Raw genomic sequence first — 24,418 nt, forward strand, 5'->3', positions numbered from 1 at the left:
TAAACCTTGCAAGAGGGGTCAAGGACAACAAAAAGGGCTTCTTCAAATACACTGTGGATAAAACTAACACTAGAGGCAATGTAGGCCCACTAATGAATGAGGTGGGTGCCCTGGTGACAGAAGATAAAGAGAAGGCAGAATTACTGAATGCCTTCTTTGTCTCTGACTATAATTCTGGAGGCTCTCCTGAGGAGCCTCATGCCCCTGAGGCCCAAGACAAAGTCAGAATAAAGGAGGAGTTTGCCTTGGTTGATGAGGGCTGGGTTAAGGACCAATTAAGCAAACTGGACATCCATAAGTCCATGGGTCCTGATGGGATGCATCCGCGCGTGCTGAGGGAGCTGGTGGAAGTCGAGGCGTCTGCCCTGGAGGGGTGTGGAGGAAGGCGTCTGCCCCGGAGCCGATCGCCTTGGCAAGGTGATCGGCTCCAGGGCAGATGCGTTCTGCAGTGGAGTGGGGGATTGGACAGGCAGGGCTAAATTTTCCGGCACTGAGCCCACTTGAGGGAGCCGCCAAGGCCCGGCAGCCCTCACGAGGGAGGAGAACGAGGCAAGAACGAGGAGTAGGCAGAGCCAGCAGCATAGGCGGAGCCAGCAGTGTCAGCGGCGGGCCATTTAAATCGGGCGCCACCACGATTTTGCAGCCACTTGCAGAGGCGATCGGCTACGGGGCAGACGCGTTCTGCAGCAGAGTGGGGGATCGGACAGGCAGGGCTAAATTTACCAGCATCGAGCCCACTCGAGGGAGATGCCAGGACCTGGCAGTCCTCACGAGGGAGGAGAACGAGGCATAGGCAGAGCCAGCAGCGCCCCCTCCCCAGCCGTTCAAAAGCTGCCCCTAAGGACCGTGAGCGACCAGGAGCACGGCGACCAGGACAGGTAAACAGGGCGTGGCGCATCAGAAGGGAGTGGCGCGGCAGTTAGCTCAGACAGGGTGAGCAGGCAGGGCAGAGTGTTCCCCCCCACCAATATGAACACCTCCTCTAACAGCAGTCTACCGCTAGCTCAGCTGCAGTGGTCTCCACCAGGCACAGTGCTCTCTCTAGGAAGTCTGTACACACCCAGACTGACTGCCCGCTCAAAAATGCGGCAGTTCACGTCTCTGGATGCAGGGAGTGCCTGAGCCTGTTGCTACCTCCTGCGGGGGGCAAAGACACTGTGTACGTGAGGCGCGAGCAGGTGGACGACCTGGTCCGCCTCGTGGCAGAACTCAAGGAGGAGGTCAAGAGGTTTAGGGGTATCAGGGCATGTGAGCGGTTGATAGACTTGTGGAGCAACTCCCTGCGTGGTCTGAAGGACAGGTACTGGTGGGACCACTCTCATGACTGGAGTGCTGCAGTGTCTGGCTATAGGCTCTTCAGAAGGGACAGGCAGCATGGAAGGGGTGGTGGTGTGGCTCTCTATATCAGAGAGAGTTTTGATGTCATGGAACTTGAGGCTGGGAATGATAAGGTTGAGTCCCTGTGGGTTAGGATCAGTGGGAAGGCCAACAAGGCAAGCATCCTGGTGGGGGTCTGTTACAGACCACCGAACCAGGATGAGGAGATGGATGAGGAGTTCTACAGGCAGCTGGCAGAAGTTGCAAAATTGTCAGCGCTTGTTCTTGTGGGGGACTTCAACTTCCCAGATATATCCTGGAAGCACAACACAGCCCAGAGAAAGCAGTCTAGGAGGTTTCTGGAGGGCGTGGAAGATAGCTTCCTGACGCAGCTGGTTAGTGAGCCTACCAGGGGAGGTGCCCCGCTAGACCTTCTCTTCACAAACAGAGAAGGACTGGTGGGAGATGTGGTGGCTGGAAGCTGTCTTGGGCAGAGTGACCATGAAATGGTAGAGTTCTCCATTCTTGGCGAAGCCAGGAAGGGGACCAGTAAAACCGCTGTATTGGACTTCCGGAGGGCTGACTTTGAACTGTTCGGGACACTGGTTGGCAGAGTCCCTTGGGAGGCGGTTCTGAAGGACAGAAGAGTCCAGGAAGACTGGGCGCTCTTCAAGAAGGAAATCTTAATGGCACAGGAGCGGTCTGCCCCCACGTGCCCAAAGATGAGCCGGCGGGGAAGAAGACCGGCCTGGCTGAGCAGAGAATTGTGGCTTGAGCTTAGGAGAAAAAAGAGGGTTTATAATCTTTGGAAAAGAGGGTGGGCCAATCGGGAGGACTATAAGGATCCTGCGAGGCAGTGCAGGGACAAAATTAGACAGGCCAAAGCTCATCTGGAGCTCAATCTGGCTACTGCCGTTAAAGACAAGAAAAAATGTTTTTACAAATATATCCATGTAAAACGAGGACTAAGGAGAATCTCCATCCTTTACTGGATGCGGGGGGAAACCTAGTGTCAAAAGATGAGGAAAAGGTGGAGGTGCTTAATGCCTTCTTTGCCTCAGTCTTTAGCAGCAAAACCAGTTGCTCTCTGGACACTCAGTACCCTGAGCTGGTGGAAGGGGATGGGGAGCAGGATGTGGCCCTCACTATCCACGAAGAAATGGTTGGCGACCTGGTACGGCACTTGGATGCGCGCAAGTCGATGGGGCCAGATGGGATCCACCCGAGGATACTGAGAGAAATGGCGGAGGAGCTGGCCAAGCTGCTTTCTATCATTTATCAACAGTCCTGGCTATCGGGGGAGGTCCCAGTTGACTGGCAGCTAGCAAACGTGAAGCCCATCTACAAGAAGGGCCGGAGGGCAGACCCGGGGAACTATAGGCCTGTCAGTTTAACCTCAGTGCCAGGGAAGCTCATGGAGCAGATTATCTTGAGTGTCATCACATGGCACTTACAGGGCAACTAGGTGATCAGGCCCAGTCAGCATGGGTTTATGAAAGGCAGGTCCTGCTTGACGAACCTGATCTCCTTCTGTGACAAAGTGACACGCTTGGTGGATGAGGGAAAGGCTGTGGATGTGGTCTACCTTGATCTGCCTGGCAGAGAAGGACCTGGGAGTATTGGTTGATAGTTGGCTGAATACGAGCCAGCAGTGTGCTCAGGTGGCCAAGAAGGCCAACAGCATCCTGGCTTGCATAAGAAGCAGTGTGGCCAGCTGGTCTAGGGAAGTGATTCTCCCTCTGTACTCGGCTCTGGCGAGGCCTCACCTCGAGTACTGTGTTCACTTTTGGGCCCCTCGCTACAAGAAGGACATGGAGGTGCTCGAAAGAGTCCAGAGAAGGGCAACAAAGCTGGTGAGAGGTCTGAAGAACAAGTCTTACAAAAGTGGCTGAGGGAGCTGGGATTGTTCAGCCTGGAGAAGAGAAGGCTCAGGGGCAACCTTATCGCTCTTTATAAGTACATTAAAGGAGGCTGTAGCGAGGTGGGGGTTGGTCTATTCTCCCATGTGCCTGGTGACAAGACAAGGGAGAACGGGCTAAAGTTGCGCCAGGGGAGTTTTAGGTTGGATATTAGGAAGAACTTCTTTACTGAGAGGGTTGTTAGGCATTGGAATGGGCTGCCCAGGGAAGTGGTGGAGTCACCATCCCTGGAGGTCTTTAAAAGACGTTTAGATGTTGAACTTAGCGATATGGTTTAGTGGAGGACTGTTAGTGTTAGGTCAGAGGTTGGACTCGATGATCTTGAGGTCTCTTCCAACCTAGACAATTCTGTGATTCTGTGATTCTGTGAAGTCATTGCTAGGCTACTCTCTATCTTCTTTGGTAAGTTATGGGCATTGGGAGAGGTGCCTGAGGACTGGAGGCCTCCGGTCACTCTGGTCTTCAGAAAGGGCAAGAAAGAGGACCCAGGTAACTATAGACCGGTCAGCCTCTCCTCCATCCCTGCTAAGGTGATGAAACAATTTATCCTTGGCGTTGTCTCCAGTCATATCAAAGATAAAAGGGTCATTAGGGGCAGTCAACATGGCTTCACCAAGGGGAAGTCATACTTGACCAACCTGATAGCCTTTTATGAGGATATAACTGGGTGGATAGATGATGGAAAGGAGGTGGATGTGGTCTATCTTGATTTCAGTAAAGCCTTTGACACCGTCTCCCACAACATCCTCGCAGCTAAACTGAGGAAGTGTGGTCTGGAAGATCGGGTAGTGAGGTGGACTGTGAACTAGCTGAAGGAAAGAAGCCAGAGAGTTGTGGTTAATGGGACAGTCGAGTTGGAGGCCTGTATCTAGTGGAGTCCCTCAAGGGTCAGTACTGGGATCAGTGTTGTTTAATATATTCATCAGTGACTTGGATGAGGCAATGGAGTGTGCCATCAGCAAGTTTGCCAATGACAATAAAGTGGGAGGAGTCGCTGACATGCCGAAAGGCTGTGCTGCCATCCAGCGGGACCTCAACAGGTTGGAGAATTGGGCAGGGAGAAACTTAATGAAATATAATAAGGGCAAGTGTAGAGTCCTGCATCTGGGCAAGAACAACTCCAGGCACCGGTATAAGTTGGGGACTGCCCTGCTGGAAAGCAGTGAAGGGGAGAGGGACCTGGGGGTCCTGGTGGACAGCCGGATGACCATGAGCCAGCACTGTGCCCTTGTGGCCAAGAAGGCCAATGGCATCCCGGGGTGTATCAGAAGAGGTGTGTATTACTAGGTCAGGAGAGGTTCTCCTCCCCCTCTACTCTGCCCTAGTGAGACCGCATCTGGAATATTGCGTCCAGTTCTGGGCCCCTCAGTTCAAGAAGGACAGGGAACTCCTTGAGAGAGTCCAGCTCAGAGCAACAAGGATGATTACGGGAGTGGAGCATCTCCCTTACAAGGAAAGGCTGAGGGAGCTGGGTCTCTTTAGCTTGGAGGAGACTGAGGGGTGACCTTATTAATGTTTATAAATATGTAAAGGGTGAGTGTCATGAGGATAGAGCCAGGCCTATTCTCCCACATGCCTGGTGAGAGGATGAGGGGGAATGGGCTAAAGTTGCACCAGGGGAGTTTTAGGTTGGATATTAGGAAGAACTTCTTTACTGAGAGGGTTGTTAGGCATTGGAATGGGCTGCCCAGGGAAGTGGTGGAGTCACCATCCCTGGTGGTCTTTAAAAGAAGTTTAGATGTTGAACTTAGTGATATGGTTTAGTGAAGGACTTGTTAGTGTTAGGTCAGAGGTTGGACTCGATGATCTTGAGGTCTCTTCCAACCTAGACAATTCTGTCATTCTGTGATTCTGTAATCTTTGTGCCTCTCCTCTGGACTCACTCTAAGAGGTCCACATCTTTCTTGTTCTGGGGGCCACAAACCTGGATGCAGTACTCCACATGGGGCTTCACAAGGGCAGAGTAGAGGGGGACAATCACCTCTCTCTCCTTGCTAGCCACTTTTCTTGTGATGGTGCCCAGGATGCACTTCGCCTTCTGGGCTGCAAGTGCACACTGCTGGCTCATGTCGACCTTTTTGTCCACCAGAACCCCCAAGTCCTTCTCTGCAGGGCTGCTTTCAATGAGTTCTTCACCCAGTCTGTACCCTTGTCTGGGATTGCCCCAACCCAGGTGTAGCACCCTGCACTTGGACTTGTTGAACCTCATTCGGTTCACATGGGCCCACTTCTCTACTCTGTCCAGGTCCCTTTGAGTGGCAACTCTTCCTTCTTTGGTATTAACTGTACCACTCAGCTTAGTGTCACTTACAAACTTGCTGAGGGTGCACTCAGTCCTATTGTCTATGTCACTGATGATATTGAAAAGCACTGGTCCCAAGACAGACCCCTGAGGGACACTGCTCATCACAGTCCTTCTTTTGGACATAGAGCCCTTGACCACCACTCCCTGGGTGTGGCCATTCCAAAGCCATATCTTTCCAATTTAGAGATTAGGATGTCGTGTTGGACTGTGTCAAAAGCCTTACAGAAGTCTAAGTAGATGACATTGGTCAGTCTTCCCTTGTCAACTGATGCAGTCATTCCATCATAGAAGGCCGCCAGACTGATCAGGCATGATTTGCCCTTGGTAACGCCATGTTGGTGTCCTGGATCATATCTTTGTCCTTCATGTGCATTCACATTGCCTCCAGGAGGATCTTTTCCATGATGTTCCCAGGCACAGAGGTGAGGCTCACCGGTCTGTAGTTCCCCAGGTCCTCCTTTCTACCCTTTTGAAAAATGGGAGCAATGTTTCCCTTTTTCCAATCACCAGGGACTTCTCCTGACTGCCATGATTTTTCATATATGATGGAGAGAGGCTTGGCAACTACATCAGTCAATTACCTCAGGACCCTGGGATGCATGTCATCAGAGCCCATAGACTTACACCTGTTTAGTTTAGGTGGTCTTGAACCTGCTCTTCACTTACAGTGGGTGGGACTTTGCTCCCCCAGCCTCCATCTATGGGTTCAGGGAAATACAATACAGCCCAGAGGAAGCAGTCTAGGAGGTTCCTGGAATGCGTGTGTGAGAAACTAAGTTGTGTTTTTGCTGTAGAGAACTAATTTTCTGTATTCAAAGGTAGCTGTGTAGTCATAACAAGGAGAAATGCTAAGTAGTTAAGTGGACAGTAGAAGGCCTTATTAATGTTTATAAATATGTAAAGGGTGAGTGTCATGAGGATAGAGCCAGGCTCTTCTTGGTGACATCCAATGATAGGACAAGGGGAATGGGTGTAAGCTGGAACATAGGAGGTTCCACTTAAATATGAGAAAAAAAAATTAAGGTGAGGGTGGCAGAACACTGGAACAGGCTTACCAGGGGGGGTGTGGAGTCTCCTTCTCTGGAGACTTTCAAAACCTGCCTGGACGTGTTCCTGTGTGACGTGATTTAGGTGTTCCTGCACCAGCAGGGGGATTGGACTAGATGATCACAGAATCACAGAATGACAGAATTGTCTAGGTTGGAAGAGACCTCAAGATCATCGAGTCCAACCTCTGACCTAACACTAACAAGTCCTCCACTAAACCATATCACTAAGTTCAACGATGATCTTTCAAGATCCATTCCAATCCCTAACATTCTGTGGTTCTGTGATTCTGCGATCCAGGTCTGGGGCCCCCAGCACAAGAAGGACATAGACATATTACAATGAGTCCAGAGGAGGGCCACAAAGATGATCAAAGGGCTGTAGCCCTAATTTCTATGAAGAAAGCCTATTTCTATGAAAAAAGGCTGAGAGAGCTGGGGATGTTCAGCCTGAAGAAGAGAAGGCTCCAAGAAGACCTCATTGCATCTTTTCAATACCTAAAGGGGGTTTTAAAAAGGTGGAGAGTGATTCTTTTCTCAGTCGGATAATGACAGGACAAGGAGGAACAGTTTTAAATTAAAAGGGGGGAGATTTAGCTTAGAGGTTAGGAGGAAACTCTTCACTCAGAGGGTGGTGAGGCACTGGAACAGGTTGCCCAGAGAGGTTGTGGATGCCCCATCCCTGGAAGTGTTTAAGGCCAGGTTGGATGGGGCTTTGAGCTGATCTAGTGGGAGGTGTCCCTGCCCATGGCAGGGGGGTTGGAACTAGATGATCTTTAAGGTCCCTTCCATACCAAGCCATTCTATGATTCTATGACTATGTGATACTTTGACAACCATGATGGATACCTGCCCATATACTCCCACATACCTTGCCACCCATAACTATCCTGCCTTTGGGCAGATCTCTGGGTGGTATTCTTAAATAGCTGTTTAACTTTAGACAAAATTCTTCACATTCAACTGTGATACAAATTGTTAGAAGTTAATGACCACCTGAGGGCTGAAATGACCTAAGGCTTTGGTAGAACTCTGTGTCATGCGATGTCTATATGAGAATAACTTCAATGAACTTGAACAGCTATACCAATACGGTACTCAGCATGAAGTGATCTAAGAAAGCCATTTCCTAGTTTAGCTGTGGAAGCAGGTGAGAAGGGAAGGGAAGAGAAGAGAAGAGAAGAGAAATAAAAATGGCATTCATCCTACAATAAGTGTAAAAAATGGTAAATTATATTAGGTTAATGAATATTCAGGCTCATTTTTATTAGTGTAAACTTCCTTGTATAGAAGAATCCTACTTAGATATACATTCCCTGTCTTAATTAAATATGCTTTATCATCAATTAATGTTTATAAATCAATTCTAAATAAAGACCACAAGTAGCACTGTTGCTGTCTATTTGGCATCTTTATTATTGAGATGATTATTTTACAGTCCCATTTGGGACTGAAAATAGGTATTTGTAATAAATTTCATTTCAGTAATATTTTATTGATGGTATTCTTGGAAAACCAAAGTCCTCGTTAGAATACATGAGAAAAAAAAAAAAACACTTTTTCCCAGGAATCATTGTAAACATTCACAAACTACACAAAGTAACAAACCCAAATGATACAAAATCTTTCCATCAGATTAAGCATCTCTTCAGTTTGTAACTTCAAATAAGAAATATTCTTTGAAAATCAGTACTACTTATTTTGCATGTGTTATCAGCCTTTGGGGAAACCAACTTGGAAACAGAGGCTATTGAGCAAAAAAAAAGTTTGCTCTCAGATAAAGGTAAAGAGACATGAGACATTTCACTAGTAACAGCATATGAAGTCCTAAAAATTGGTGCCCACTTTCACAGAGCTAGGAAAACTGCCATTCTATCTGCAAGCCACTGAATCATCAAAGATAATACAGAAAAGCTCCACTGGCAACTGACAGAAGCCATTGCTTCTGGAATCAGACAACTCTGAACTCTGATACAAAGAGAAAAGATGGATGAATTACAGGAATAGAGATAAAAGCAGACTTCTGTTCTCATGAGATAAAGTGCATATAGATGTGAAAAAGATTTTTAAAAGTTTCTTCAGAAACAATAAAGGCCAAGAATAAAGATATTGAAATTGCTACTAACCAAGGCAACACAAAAAATGAAGTTCTCAGGGCTGCTAAAAAGGGCCAGGAAAACTGACCTACTTTACGAAGTCCTGAGCAGCTGATACTAGATTTATCCAAATGTGATTATGTTCACAGATCCCTAAGCCTTACAAGACCTAGGAAGATTTGGAAGAGGAAATAAAATAGAAGTACAACAGCAAGCAGAAGCAGGTTAGTTTGCTGTGTTAATGAGTGCCTCCACTGAGGAAGCATAGCCACTCTAATGAAGTATGAGCCATATCATGTAGATACATTCCTAGGAAAGAAGAATCACAAGGATTGATTCAACAGTCAGCCCTAAGGCACAGAGTTCTGTACTCAACCTTTTTTTTTTTAAGCCTGAAATACATTTTGTCTTTCTTTTCCTTTATTATGCCTGCTTCCTTCCTGAGTAATCCTAAATCAGAGAGTATGAAAGCTAAAGAAAAAGCAAGAGGACTTAGTTAAAATCTCAGTCTACCTAGAAGAAAATCTGTCAGTTTATTATGAGAGCAAAATTTGTATTTATTTTGAAATGCTATGTCACCGCTTTCTTGTTTCAATGAATAAAATTACCAGATTAACAGGTAAAATTATGCACATGTGCTAAATCTGGAACCTAGAGAAAAATACAGAAAAGTTCTGAAATTCACATCCCCTTAGTATGCTAAAAATATATTAATGTCATCAAAGCACCTAAATCTTTGGAATTTTCTCTGTCTGAAAGTACTTCTTAGGCACTCATCACACAAGACAAGACAGAAGAAACAAACCTCATGGAATTTGTACAGTTGATTCATCCAGCATTTCTCCAATCAAAGCACAGCACCTGAATGAAGGCAAAACTAACCTCCCAAAGACTGTTTAGAACATGCTTGGTGTACAAGGGATAGTTCCAACATGGACTGATTGTTCAGCTAATTTCCTTTATGCTATTTTTTTAACAAACTAAAATTATATTCAGTCTATATTATAAACTACACTAAACTAAAACTATGCATATTAAGGCACATGGATATTACACTTTTAAAATTTGTAAGTCTATTAACACTGATAGTGAATTATATTTCTTAATATATAAGCTGATGTTAAAAAAAAAAAATATTTCTAAGGTAATAAATTGTCAAAGCTCATTTTACAACAAGAGGGATATTTAAAATAGAAAACTGCAATATACTATAACCAAACTACTTTAGGGTAATCCTTCCCTTTTTTTTTCATGGAAGTTTATATGAAATAATAAAGTACTTTGAAAATTGAAGCTAACAAAAAGATTACACTTTAACATTTAACTTCCGTATTTTAAAATATTTCATTGCAGATGTTGCAAAAGCCAAATTATCAGGCATGTTTCGAGTTTGAATAGGCACTTTGCTTTTTCTTTAAAAAAGTACTTACACATCCACAAATAGTACATAATCTTTACTGTCTTCTGGAATTCTACAGGAATGTCTACAGAAAAGTCCTGGTAGAAACATGGACCCACTGGAAAATTCTCAGGAAGAGGTGGCCAGTTATTTTTTCTACCTGCAAATCATAAAAAAACAACAACAACAAACAAAACCCCACCAGCTTTATAATACAGTTTTAACATCTGTATACTAGAAAGATATATGCATCTGGGCTTGTTCAAATTGTTTTATGTACATAAGTTTCACAAGCATATGGATAACTTGGGCTACCAAAACCCAAGAGTTTTATCAGCAATACTCACACAAACTTCAGAAATAAAATATGATGAAATGCAGACAGATCAAGGAAAGTACAATATTTTATCTATATAAAAGACTAAGCAGGCATCTGATGGTTCCTATAAAGTAATAAGAAAAGAGTTTTGACAAAACAGTTAGATTTGAGCAGAAAATCAATTTCTCAGAGTTCCTTGACTTTTAAATACACATTTCCCACCATACTCATATGCTCACTTTGTGGAACACAAAAACTGGGGATTTCAAGGCATTCTCCATCCTCAGAATCCTGATATTTGTAACGCCTGGATATCTCTAACTCTTTGAACTAGTTCCCAATATAGTTTACAGTCAAAGCTTTGCTTAAAAGCCTGTAAGCCTAAAGAAAGGTAATTATTAAAATGGTCTCAACTACAATATGAGAAGATGCTCTACAGCATCAATATATTTTGGTATAAATTGTGGGACAGTGAGAACACAACAAAAGACAGAAGAGTATTAGACACCAAAGATTTCCTGTATGCTGATCTACTCACAGGCTAGAGTATACATTCTGATGAATGCAAGCCATACCAAGTACAGATTCAGAGATTCAGATGAGATAACTACAACAAACCTATATCATAGCATTTAAAATGCTGGATGCAATAGATATGTTTGCCACCATATTGCAAAAGTGGAGCTGACTAGAGACTAACATAAAGGCAAAATTATTTGAAATTCTGATAAGTGTTTGCTTGCAATTTCTATCTTCAAACATAGCTTTACTAGCAGTTCACCTGTTAAGAAAACTTGCAAACCTTACGTACTTGCATTATTTAATTATTTCTTTACCCAGACAAAATGAAGCTGACAGTTCTGACCAAACAGGTCCAAAACACTGAGTATTTGTTGAGTTTTATGCCTCTTCAACTGGACATTTTTACCAGTTCTTTCAGAGCTGGGGGTTTAGAGGGAGCATACAAAAGGTAATCAAGTGATATGCCCATTCATATTAAAAAGTACTTTTCATTTTCTTATATCAAAAATATCTGATAACAATTCAGATCTTTGTTCTACGGTATACAGTTATTTTTCTCAGGGTTGCAAGTTTCAAGATAGTCACAGAAAAATTCAGATATAGTAATTCAGGTTATTATTTGAGAGTAGTATTTGATGTGCTTTTCTACCTTGGTGGAACAGGTTTCAAAATTTTAAACTAAAAGTGAAAGACAGTCTTAGTATTTTTCAGACATGCCTAAATGAACTAGCTGAAATAGGAAGCAGCACACTTTAATCAGCTCAAGTGCACTACTGCACGGGACCTGAACAGAGAGAACCAAAGGCATTGAGCTGAGAAGACCCACAAGCTTTGAGATCTTTCCACTGTGGTCAGTTGCATACAATGACAGTGTCCTAGGTGTGCAGCCAGCATCATAACTTGAATGCAAATAACTAGAGTACTATTGCAAAAGACCTTGCCCTGTGATCAATATGCTTCTACAGTGTTTTGAAAGGAGTTTAAATGACTGTGCAAAAGAAAAAAAAATCAAAAGGAAAAAAATATTGTTCTCCTCAGTCACAACATACAATTCCTGATTTGCAGCATCTTTTACACAGTCATTTGGTAAAAACCTAACACCCTCTTTAAAGCTTTAAGAGCTCTCTCTTCTCTGTTCAGCCTTCCTAAAGAATCCTTTAGATTCTTCATGCACTCTTCAAGTCCTTTGATGTGAACAACTGAAACTTAATAACAGAGCAAATACCATTTAAAAATATTCTGAAACATGTATTGGGTATCAGAGTTATAGTCCCTAAGATACAGATGAAAGTAATTAAACTGTCAGTAAAGCCTGGAAGAGACAAGTAATCAATCCAGACCATCAATATAAATTAGTGAAATTAGGTGAAGGGCGATATATGGAGAAGGAAATGAAAAAAATCACCAGAAAAGCATAATCTTGGAGAATAGGTACAGAGATTTAATAAAGAGACTGGAAAAAATAATACAGAGAAAAATAAAAATGGTTTAATGAAGGGACCATGATTCTTTTCCTTAGAAGAATACCAATTCCTCACTCCCAAATCCCCTACCATATGACTGGTAGAAAATTCCATGAGGTTTTTGAATCACTAAACAGTTATGCAATCTGGAATTGTACCTCTGTATGTTCCAATATTTCAGAACAGGAAAGTTCTTCTGCAGCAATACTGACAGCAGATAAATCAGAGATGTTATTTATGAAGTTACATTTAATTCTTCCCAAAATGCTCCATTTCAATTCAATAGTATTACTTGGATATTAACCCAGAATAAAATTAGTTGATAGTAGAGTACAATATGTAATAATGACACATTTAAATATTTTTGCTGTGAAAATTTGTACAGGACAGTTTTTATTCACTTTATGCACTGTTCTAAAGGAGATACATTTTTCTCTTCCTGAAGAGATTATAAAAAACCCTCTTTGATTTGCTTTACAATGTCACTGTAAAACTAAAATAGTTTCTGAGAAAATGTGAAATTTCTGCAGTTTTAAAAAGTAATTTTTTCATGCATACCCCTCTGCTGATTGAGACCCTGCATTTCCTTTTCTCTGCGATCTAGTTCAGCTGCTTTTCTTTCCAGTTCTTCTTGACGCTTTAACAGTTCTGCCTGGGCCAAAGCATGCTCCTGAACAAAACAAGCATTGTTAGATATTGATAAAAAATACAAACACAAGATAAATATTCCAAGTCTATTTTCTATAATTAAGCATCTCCATTTATGGATGAAGACCGACCTACTATTGCATAAATTCATGAAATAAGTGACTTCTAAAAGGCAATATTAATTTTCATAAAGCAACACTTATTTATAAAAGACTATTCAAGAAGTGTGTAATTACAATTAAAAGCATTATAGTGCCTGAAAGTTATACACAAACCTTTGCAATTTGTGCATAAGCAGGTGGTTCTTCCGCTGGTTTCATTATTGCTGTCTGAGTACTGGGTACATCAGGTATTTTCACATTTCCTGAAAGAGGCTAAGAAAACAAGAGACAATTATTGGGAAACAGTCTCCCATTCTAATAACCATATTTTCATTAAGTATATAAGAACTAATCCAGTTGTTTTGAAAAAAAAGTGTTACCGATAAACTGAAAATCTAATATGCTGCCTGCAATATTTACAACTGTCCTGGTTTCATTTAGGACAGAGTTAATTTTTTTCCTAGTAGCTGGTAGAATGCTATGTTTTGGCTTAGGATGAAAAGAGTGCTGATAACACGCCGATGTTTTAATTGTTGCAGAGCAGTGCTTACATCAAGCCAAGGACTTTTCAACTTCTCACTCTGTCCTGTGGATGCGGTCTACCTTGACTTCAGTAAGGCATTTGACACTGTCTCCCGTAACATCCTCATAGACCAGCTCAGGAAGTGTGGATGACTGGACGGTGAGGTGGATTTACAATTGGCTGGATGGCAGAGCTCAGAAGGTTGTGCTTAGTGGTGAGGAATCTAGTTGGAGGCCTGTAGCCAGCAGTGTCCCCCAGGGGTTGTACTGAGTCTGGCTGGGATGTTAACTTTCCCTGCAGCAGCCCATACAGTGCTGTGCTTGCCACACTTGTGGCTAGAACAGCAGTGGTATCACACCAGTGTTGTGTCTGCTGCTGAGCAATGCTGGCACAGCATCAGGACTCTTTCTAACCCTCCTAGGGGGTGGGCAAAAAAGTGAGAAGAGAAACATCACCAGGGCAGCTGACCTAAACCAACCAAAGGGATATTCCATACCATATGATGTCACACTCAGCAATAAAAGCTGGAAAAAGGAAGAAGAGGGGAGGAGTGGGCTCTTGTGAAAACGTCAGTCCTCCTCCCGAACACTGGCTACGTGCGTTGAGGCCTTGCTTCAAGGACGTGGTCAATCATCGCTCATTTGTGGGAAGTAGAGAGCAATTTCTTTCCTCTGCACTTCCACATAGCCTTTATTTGTTTGTTTGTTTGTTTGTTTTCCCTTTTCCCCTTTCCCTTTTTTTTTTTGCCTTTAGTTAAATTGTTTAGTTAATAATAATCTTCCCTTAATATTTTTTTTCCTTTAATTAAATAATCCTTATCTCAACCTGTGAGTTGTTCTTTTCTTTACTTCTTCCCCTCCTCATCTAGGGAGGGGGAGTGAGAGAGCGGTTGTGGTGTTTAGCTGCCTAGCACGGTAAAACCACCACAGGGGTCAGTACTGGGTCCAGTTCTGTTCAACTTATTCATCAATGACCTGGACGAAGTCCAGGTGCAAGAAAAAGTAGAGAGAAGAGTTTCTAAGAGAATCAGAGGTAGTAAGGAAATGGTAAGAAAAATCAGGTATCTGTCTCAACATCGTTTGTTATTTTTTCATAGAATCATAGAATGGCTTACGTTGGAAGGGACCTTAAAGACCATGTAGTTCCAACCAACCTGCCATAAGCAGGGACACCTCCCAGTAGATCAGGTTGGCCAAGGCCCCATCCATCTTGGCTTTGAAGACCTCCAGAGATGGGACATGCACAACATCTCTTGACAATCTGTTCCAGTGACTCACTACCCTCACAGTGAAGAATTTCTTCCTAATGTCTAATGTAAATCTCTTTTCATTTAAAGCCATTCCCCTTTGTCCTATCACTATCTACACAAGTATAGAGTCCTTCTCCATCTTTTTTATAAGAATCCTTTAAGTACTGAAAGACCATGATGAGGTGTCCCCAGAGCCGCCTTTTCTGTACGCTGAACAGACTCTCTCACCCTTTCTTCGCAGGAGAGGTACTCCAGCCCCTTTATCATTTGACACCCCAAATGGGGGTGGACCCCCTCCCCTGTCGCTGTCAGGCAGAGGGAGGGGACCTAGGAGTTGAGGAGGAATGGAGACAGGTCTCTGCTCAACATCACAGGCAATGCCCCCCCACTACCAGCCCCACCTTCCCAGGTGCCCTTACACAACAGGTTTGAGGCCCTAGAGCTTGAGAGACCAGTAGCTGAGGAAGAGGTAGAAAGTCTACCCAGGAGGATGCATAGGGTGAGGAAGTCGACTCCACGCCTCAGGACTGCCTCCACCAAGAAAGAAAGAAGGGTGATTGTTGTGGGCGACTCCCTTCTCAGGGGAACAGAGGGCCCTATTTGTCGGCCTGACCCTACCCATAGGGAAGTCTGCTGCCTCCCTGGGGCCAAGGTCAGGGACATTGCCAGAAAGCTTCCCAACATGGTTTGCCCCTCTGACTATTATCCTCTTTTGATAGTCCAGGCTGGCAGTGATGACATTGAAGAAAGAAGCCTGAAGACCATCAAACGGGACTTTAGGGGAGTGGGACGGTTAGTGGATGGAGCAGGAGTACAGGTGGTATTTTCGTCTATCCCTATGGTGGCAGGGAGGGGTACAGAGAGGACATGGAAAACTCACCTGATAAACACGTGGCTCAGAGGCTGGTGCCAACACAGAAATATTGTGGGTTTTTTTGAAAATGGGGCGCTTTACTCAGCACCCAGCCTGATGGACGCAGACGGGTCCCTATCTCTAAGGGGAACACAGATCCTAGCCCAGGAGCTGGCGGGGCTCATTGAGAGGGCTTTAAACTAGGTATGAAGGGGGATGGGGCTGAAACAAGGCTTGTTAGAGCTGTGTGCCAGGGGGAGCAATGGCAAGGCTGGGGGAGAAGGCAATGGCCCAGCTGAAGTGCATCTACACTAATGCACGCAGCATGGGTAACAAACAGGAGGAGCTGGAAGCCATCGTGCGGCAGGCAGGCTATGACTTGGTTGCCATCACGGAAACATGGTGGGACCACTCTCATGACTGGAGTGCTGCAGTGTCTGGCTATAGGCTCTTCAGAAGGGACAGGCAGCATGGAAGGGGTGGTGGTGTGGCTCTCTATATCAGAGAGAGTTTTGATGTCATGGAACTTGAGGCTGGGAATGATAAGGTTGAGTCCCTGTGGGTTAGGATCAGTGGGAAGGCCAACAAGGCAAGCATCCTGGTGGGGGTCTGTTACAGACCACCGAACCAGGATGAGGAGATGGATGAGGAGTTCTACAGGCAGCTGGCAGAAGTTGCAAAATTGTCAGCGCTTGTTCTTGTGGGGGACTTCAACTTCCCAGATATACCCTGGAAGCACAACACAGCCCAGAGAAAGCAGTCTAGGAGGTTTCTGGAGAGCGTGGAAGATAGCTTCCTGACGCAGCTGGTTAGTGAGCCTACCAGGGGAGGTGCCCCGCTAGACCTTCTCTTCACAAACAGAGAAGGACTGGTGGGAGATGTGGTGGCTGGAAGCTGTCTTGGGCAGAGTGACCATGAAATGGTAGAGTTCTCCATTCTTGGCGAAGCCAGGAAGGGGACCAGTAAAACCGCTGTATTGGACTTCCGGAGGGCTGACTTTGAACTGTTCGGGACACTGGTTGGCAGAGTCCCTTGGGAGGCAGTTCTGAAGGACAGAAGAGTCCAGGAAGACTGGACGCTCTTCAAGAAGGAAATCTTAATGGCACAGGAGCGGTCTGCCCCCACGTGCCCAAAGATGAGCCGGCGGGGAAGAAGACCGGCCTGGCTGAGCAGAGAATTGTGGCTTGAGCTTAGGAGAAAAAAGAGGGTTTATAATCTTTGGAAAAGAGGGTGGGCCAATCGGGAGGACTATAAGGATCCTGCGAGGCAGTGCAGGGACAAAATTAGACAGGCCAAAGCTCATCTGGAGCTCAATCTGGCTACTGCCGTTAAAGACAAGAAAAAATGTTTTTACAAATATATCCATGTAAAACGGAGGACTAAGGAAAATCTCCATCCTTTACTGGATGCGGGGGGAACTTGGTTACAAAAGATGAGGAAAAGGTGGAGGTGGTTAATTGTTGAGGGATTTTTGAAACAGCAAAGATCCCATGGCTTGCTGCAGCTGAGCAAACCAAGCTACCAGGACAACTATGAAAACTTCCCATGACATTGTTCCCACATCACCCAACTGAGGAATTTAGAAAAATATTGTTGCCAGCTGCTGGCTTCAAGGACAAAATCTACGTGAGTGCTAATCACAAGGGGGTTGTTTTCTTGCAGGTGGGGTTGTTTTCTTGTAGTTGTTTGTCTGAGTGCTTTTGACTAATAATCTTGTGTGAGACACTATCCGCCTCTGTTAAGTTCACTAAAATAGACTATTCGAGTAATAAATAGAGCATGCTTTGACCATGCTGGTGTCTGTCGTGTTTTTGGCCATTCTTCCTGCAACATATGGCGTCCGAACAGGCTGAGGCCCGAACAGGCTGAGACCCGGACACGCTGAGAGACATGAGAGACGCTGAGAGCAGCTGAGAGATTTCAGAGACCCGGAGAGCCCTGAGAGATGCTTAGAGACACAGAGAGACTTCAGAGACAAGGAGAACCCTGAGAGACGCTTCATAGACACAGACAGCCCTGAGAGACACAGAGAGACCTGACAGAAGCCGAAACACCTGAGAGAGGCTGAGAAACTCCAAGCACCAACCCGGACACAGATGATCGCGGTGAGACGCGGGAACAAAGGAATCGCGGTAAGACGCGGTGATTGATTGATAGAGATTGTGGTGAGACATGGAGACTGATTGATTGATAAAGATCGCAGTGAGACGCGGAGATTAATTGATTGATACGGATTGCGGTGAGACACGAGAACAAAGTAATCGCGGTGAGATGCGGGAAAGTGCCGTAATTGCGGTGAGACGCAGGACATCCGGGATCGAGTTGCTACGGGAGATCGGAGGCGTCAGTGAACAACGGCAGACGACCGCCACCGTGTGGCGAGTTGGCACATAGCGGAGGGGTGGAGATCACGACTCTGCAGCCCGTCTGATGTAACCATGGAGGAAGCAGCTGTGCAGCTTCTCTCTTGCATTCTCTCTAAGAGAGGCGTATCTTGCAATGTAAAAAAAGATCAAATCCTTGGTACACTGGGCCCAGAAGAAGGGTTTTCTAAAGGAAATCCTCCTAATTTTTAGCCCAGATGAGTGGCGGCTCGTAGGAGATCATTTACGGGATACAACCATCACAAGTGGAAAGTTCGATAAAGATCTATGTACGACCTGGCTTGCAGTGCTTAACGCGCTGTGTGGTATAAAACCCAAACGGCAGCCGGCTATGGCAGTGGCGCAAGCTTTCTCAGTACTGTCTGGGACTGACAGACCACCGAGTATGAAACCTGAGACCTCAGGAATGCAGCTGACATGATCTTTATCATCGGTTCCTGCACCCACCCTGGTTCGGGGTATGACCTCTCCAATAAATCAATCAGCGGCAGAAATAACAGACTGCTGATGGGGAGTGGGGACTGCCCTCCCCACCCCCCGCGTCGGAAAATCTTGATAAAGCTGTGCTGCCAGCATCGGTGCTGCTGCCAGGCAGCAATAAATCCACTCAGGATGCCAATGAGAGGTGCAGCAGCAGCTTGCGAAAATCGACCTTCACTGAAGGAGCTGATGGGTACAATGCAAAGAAAACAAGACCTGATTAACAGACTGGAGACTCAGCTAGCAAAACAGAAACAGCTGAGGATTGAGGAACTCAAAATTGTTCAAGAGGAAGCTGCCAAGATCAAAGAGTGGGTAACATTTAAGCTGAGAGAGCTTGAGCTAGAAAACTACCACCTGAAAAACTGTAATCAGAGGCTGATGGAGCAAATTAAAGCCCTTCAGGATACATTGCAAGGTATGACCAGCATTTCTCCCTTTAAATCTCTTTGGAGCTGTAATTCTCTGAAGTCCAGAGCAACACAGACTTCTTTACCTGAGAAGATAGACCAGAAATCTATGCTTCTTGCACCTGGTTTCAGGCAACTATGTCAAACAAGACCTACCAAACGTGTCTTCTCTACAACAAGCATCCTCCTTGCCAATGACACCTTCACTGAGGATGGAGAGGACAAATCTCTGCTTTCTCAGAACACACTGAAGCTCGTGTCTGACCCATCAAGCTGGAATGTCTCTGCAGAAAAAGACATATTTTCAACCATAAGCTCTGAACACAGGTTAGGGTGTTCTGATCCTGTGTCTCTGCACCCTCCAGCTGAGCCCACAAAAATCCTTGAGGCTTTGACTTTCCGGTCTTCACTAGAGGGAAACCATTGCACTGTGAGCACCTTGCAACAAGTGTCTTTGCACGGAGCCGGCCCCTCTGATGATCTGAGTGCCAGGTTCCGTTCCCACCAACTGTATTCCACTTCCTCAGGAGAAATAATGAGCATGCTTGAGGGCACCCTCCAGACTGCTGGGCCACCCCTGGCTGTGTCAACGTAAGCTGTTACAGCAGGTTCCATCTGTCCAAGGAGGGACAGGTGTTCCGACGTCATACGTGATGCTTTCATAGAGGGGCATAGGCATGCGACATCCTTGGCCTGCCCTATTATTATCAACCCTGTGCAAGGCACCAGGTTGTGGCAGCCACATGACTGCAAGCTTCTACAACAAGCTCGAAAAATGGTTTTGGACTATGGATTACAATCCCAGGCAGCTCGACAGATAATTCAATGGATTTTCCAGGCAGAACTGATGTGTCCACTTGACTGTCGAAACTTGGCGTGTTTATTGTTAACTCCTTTCCCATTGTTATTGTTTGAAAGGGAATGGTTGCAGTCACCACAGGGGGAAGCGGGTCAACTGCGTCAACCGGGGGACCCCCGTATGGGATTACTGCAGAGATGTTAAAGGGAATGGGTCCTTATCTCAATACCCAGATTCAGTTGCAGTTCCTTGCGATTATTCACCAAACAGCTGCACAGCTCACACTGAGGACTCTTCTTAGTCTCCCAGGGGAAAAGAAAGCACCTCCATTCGCATCTGTAGAACAGGCCTCTGGGGAACCATATGCAAAAGTCAGTCCAGGCAACCAGATGTGGTGGTGCAGGACTGTCAAAGAATTGCTTTTACGGTACCCTCCATTAACAAACAGGCCCCGGCAATGCGCTATGAATGGCTAGTGCTTCTGCAGGGGATGAGGAATTCCCCTACATTATGTCAATTATATGTGGCCTGGGAATTACAACCAATTCGGACAGCGTGGTGTGACGTAATTATTTACCATTATATGGATAACATTTGGTTTGGTTGGCCAGAATACTTCCAGGATTCAGTTTTAAAGTTTAATCAGGATGCATTGGAAGCAAAAGGGTTGAAGATAGCCCCAGAGAAGGTTCAATGGAAGCAACTATGGCTATACTTGGGATGGAAAATATCAGACTCTACTATTCGTCCACAGAAAGGTGATATAACTATGGTGTTACATACTTTAACATATGTACAAATGTTCCTGGGTAATATTCAGTGGGGTTGCCACATTGTATGTATTACTAACGACAACTTAGCTATATTACTAACCTTATTGCGGGGCAGGAGTGCAGAGCTGCAGATTACACTAACAAATGACCACCGGCAGTCTCCTTCACAAATAGCTTCTAAGGTTGCAGCCGGCACTGCTTGCAGATGTATAGCAGATGTTGCACTCTCTTTCCTAATTAGTGATCATGTGTCTTTTCCATTTGCAGTGATTGGTCAGTGGCAAAAAGAAAAGGGGGAGAGTAAGGGGTGACAAAGACAGAAATGGTACCAGGAGGATGCCACTGACACTAACAGCACGGGTAATAGGAGTAGTATAAATGACACAGGTGATGGCAAGGGTGGAATGATAGGTAAGTATTTTCGCGTTCTGGAATGGATTTTCCTACAGATTCAGCCTAAAACGAGTGTTCCATATTCTCCCAAGGGCCAAGTGATGGTTGAACGATCACACCAGGTTTTAAAGGAACAATTAGTGAGATTAAAAGAGATCAAGAACATCGATGAGCGATTGTCCGAGGCATTGGGTGTCTTGAATCACTTACGTTTCACTGGTGACCGAGAAGACCCTCCTGCGAGTATTCATTTTCAAACAATAAATAGAGCAGCACCAAATGTGTTACCACAAATAAGGATGAATTACCGAGATCCTGCTACAGGAACTTGGAAAGGGCCATACGAGTACAGAAATACAAATAACACCTGTGATTAAGATGACACTGATAGGCAGGGTTTAGGGGCTTATGGCACGGAGACAAGGGTAACAACTATAGCATTTGGAACAATCGTACAGCAATGGCCTTACCTCCTGATTTTTTTATGATTTGCAGGGATAGGACCTGGCAAGGTATCCCTGCAAATGCTATTGGAGGTCCATGTTACTTAGATAAACTCACTATATTTGCTCCTAGCTTGTCACAGTTGCGTGAGATCATCAGACATAAATGGGCATTGCTCACACCGGATTGCAATGATAATGTTGAATTGCTTGGTGTTGCAGCTAGAGCGGCACTGGCAATTTTCGTGCCAGGAGTGGCATCTGTGGCCACACTTAACAACTTAGAAAAATTGGCATGCTGGGCCGAGAAGCAAGCCAATGCCACGACAGAGATACTTGAGGAGATGTTACCAGATCAAAATAGTCTGCAACATGGGCTCTTACAGGATCGAGCTGCTATTGACTTCTTGCTTTTGACTCAAGGGCATGGGTGTGAGGACTTTGAGGGAATGTGCTGTTTGAACCTTTCTGATCATAGCGAGTCAATTCACAAATCCATTACTTTCCTGAAAGAGCACATGAGAAAGATTCAATATGATATCAGTCCTTTCTATCAATGGCTCACTGATTTGTTTGAAACGATGCATAGATGGTTACTGGGATTAATCAAAGAGGGATTAAGGGTTCTGTTTGTTGTGGTGTTAATCATCATTGCGTATTGTATTGTAATAAATGTGGTTAAAGGGTTACTTGCAAAACTGTTAATTCAGGCTTGGTTTGCTCAAAAAGAAAAAGGGGGAATTCTTGGGGGATTTTTGAAACAGCAAAGATCCCATGGCTTGCTGCAGCTGAGCAAACCAAGCTACCAGGACAACTATGAAAACTTCCCATAACATTGTTCCCACATCACCCAACTGAGGAATTTAGAAAAATATTGTTGCCAGCAGCTGACTTCAAGGACAAAATCTACGTGACTGCTAATCACAAGGGGGTTGTTTTCTTGCAGTTGTTTGTGTGAGTGCTTTTATCCAATAATCTTGTGTGAGACACTATCCGCCCCTGTTAAGTTCACTATAAATGTCAGGCAATTCGGGTAATAAATGGAGCATGATCTGACCATACTAGTGTCTGTCGTGTTTTCGGCCATTCTTCCTGCAACACTTAATGCCTTCTTTGCCTCAGTCTTTAGCAGCAAAACCAGTTGCTCTCTGGATACCCAGTACCCTGAGCTGGTGGAAGGGGATGGGGTGCCGAATGTGGCCCTCACTATCCATGAGAAAATGGTTGGCAACCTGCTACGGCACTTAGATGCGCGCAAGTCGATGGGGCCAGATGGGATCCACCCGAGGATACTGAGAGAAATGGCGGAGGAGCTGGCCAAGCTGCTTTCTATCATTTATCAACAGTCCTGGCTATCGGGGGAGGTCCCAGTTGACTGGCAGCTAGCAAACGTGAAGCCCATCTACAAGAAGGGCCGGAGGGCAGACCCGGGGAACTATAGGCCTGTCAGTTTAACCTCAGTGCCAGGGAAGCTCATGGAGCAGATTATCTTGAGTGTCATCACATGGCACTTACAGGGCAACTAGGTGATCAGGCCCAGTCAGCATGGGTTTATGAAAGGCAGGTCCTGCTTGACGAACCTGATCTCCTTCTGTGACAAAGTGATGCGCTGGGTGGATGAGGGAAAGGCTGTGGATGTGGTCTACCTTGATCTGCCTGGCAGAGAAGGACCTGGGAGTATTGGTTGATAGTTGGCTGAATACGAGCCAGCAGTGTGCTCAGGTGGCCAAGAAGGCCAACAGCATCCTGGCTTGCATAAGAAGCAGTGTGGCCAGCTGGTCTAGGGAAGTGATTCTCCCTCTGTACTCGGCTCTGGCGAGGCCTCACCTCGAGTACTGTGTTCACTTTTGGGCCCCTCGCTACAAGAAGGACATGGAGGTGCTCGAAAGAGTCCAGAGAAGGGCAACAAAGCTGGTGAGAGGTCTGAAGAACAAGTCTTACAAAAGTGGCTGAGGGAGCTGGGATTGTTCAGCCTGGAGAAGAGAAGGCTCAGGGGCAACCTTATCGCTCTTTATAAGTACATTAAAGGAGGCTGTAGCGAGGTGGGGGTTGGTCTATTCTCCCATGTGCCTGGTGACAAGACAAGGGAGAACGGGCTAAAGTTGCGCCAGGGGAGTTTTAGGTTGGATATTAGGAAGAACTTCTTTACTGAGAGGGTTGTTAGGCATTGGAATGGGCTGCCCAGGGAAGTGGTGGAGTCACCATCCCTGGAGGTCTTTAAAAGACGTTTAGATGTTGAACTTAGCGATATGGTTTAGTGGAGGACTGTTAGTGTTAGGTCAGAGGTTGGACTCGATGATCTTGAGGTCTCTTCCAACCTAGACAATTCTGTGATTCTGTGATTCTGTGAAGTCATTGCTAGGCTACTCTCTATCTTCTTTGGTAAGTTATGGGCATTGGGAGAGGTGCCTGAGGACTGGAGGCCTCCGGTCACTCTGGTCTTCAGAAAGGGCAAGAAAGAGGACCCAGGTAACTATAGACCGGTCAGCCTCTCCTCCATCCCTGCTAAGGTGATGAAACAATTTATCCTTGGCGTTGTCTCCAGTCATATCAAAGATAAAAGGGTCATTAGGGGCAGTCAACATGGCTTCACCAAGGGGAAGTCATACTTGACCAACCTGATAGCCTTTTATGAGGATATAACTGGGTGGATAGATGATGGAAAGGAGGTGGATGTGGTCTATCTTGATTTCAGTAAAGCCTTTGACACCGTCTCCCACAACATCCTCGCAGCTAAACTGAGGAAGTGTGGTCTGGAAGATCGGGTAGTGAGGTGGACTGTGAACTAGCTGAAGGAAAGAAGCCAGAGAGTTGTGGTTAATGGGACAGTCGAGTTGGAGGCCTGTATCTAGTGGAGTCCCTCAAGGGTCAGTACTGGGATCAGTGTTGTTTAATATATTCATCAGTGACTTGGATGAGGCAATGGAGTGTGCCATCAGCAAGTTTGCCAATGACAATAAAGTGGGAGGAGTCGCT

At 45.3% G+C, this 24,418-nt stretch overlaps 1 protein-coding gene across 1 annotated transcript in view; it reads right to left on the reverse strand.

The window, feature by feature from the left end:
- Positions 1 to 24,418, reverse strand: part of LOC311220782 (secretory carrier-associated membrane protein 1-like) — a gene marked incomplete at its 3' end in the record, with an annotated part of 130,916 nt that overhangs the window by 22,859 nt on the left and 83,639 nt on the right. The window contains exons 3-5 of the mRNA XM_084304364.1: positions 13,310 to 13,408; positions 12,945 to 13,056; positions 10,114 to 10,242 (exon numbers count right to left, since the gene is read on the reverse strand). Of these exons, the coding sequence (XP_084160490.1) occupies positions 10,114 to 10,242; positions 12,945 to 13,056; positions 13,310 to 13,408 (340 nt within the window). The remainder of the gene's footprint in view (positions 1 to 10,113; positions 10,243 to 12,944; positions 13,057 to 13,309; positions 13,409 to 24,418) is intronic.

The sequence above is a fragment of the Netta rufina genome (assembly GCF_964035555.1).
Source record: "Netta rufina genome assembly, chromosome: W".
Taxonomy (NCBI): domain Eukaryota; kingdom Metazoa; phylum Chordata; class Aves; order Anseriformes; family Anatidae; genus Netta; species Netta rufina.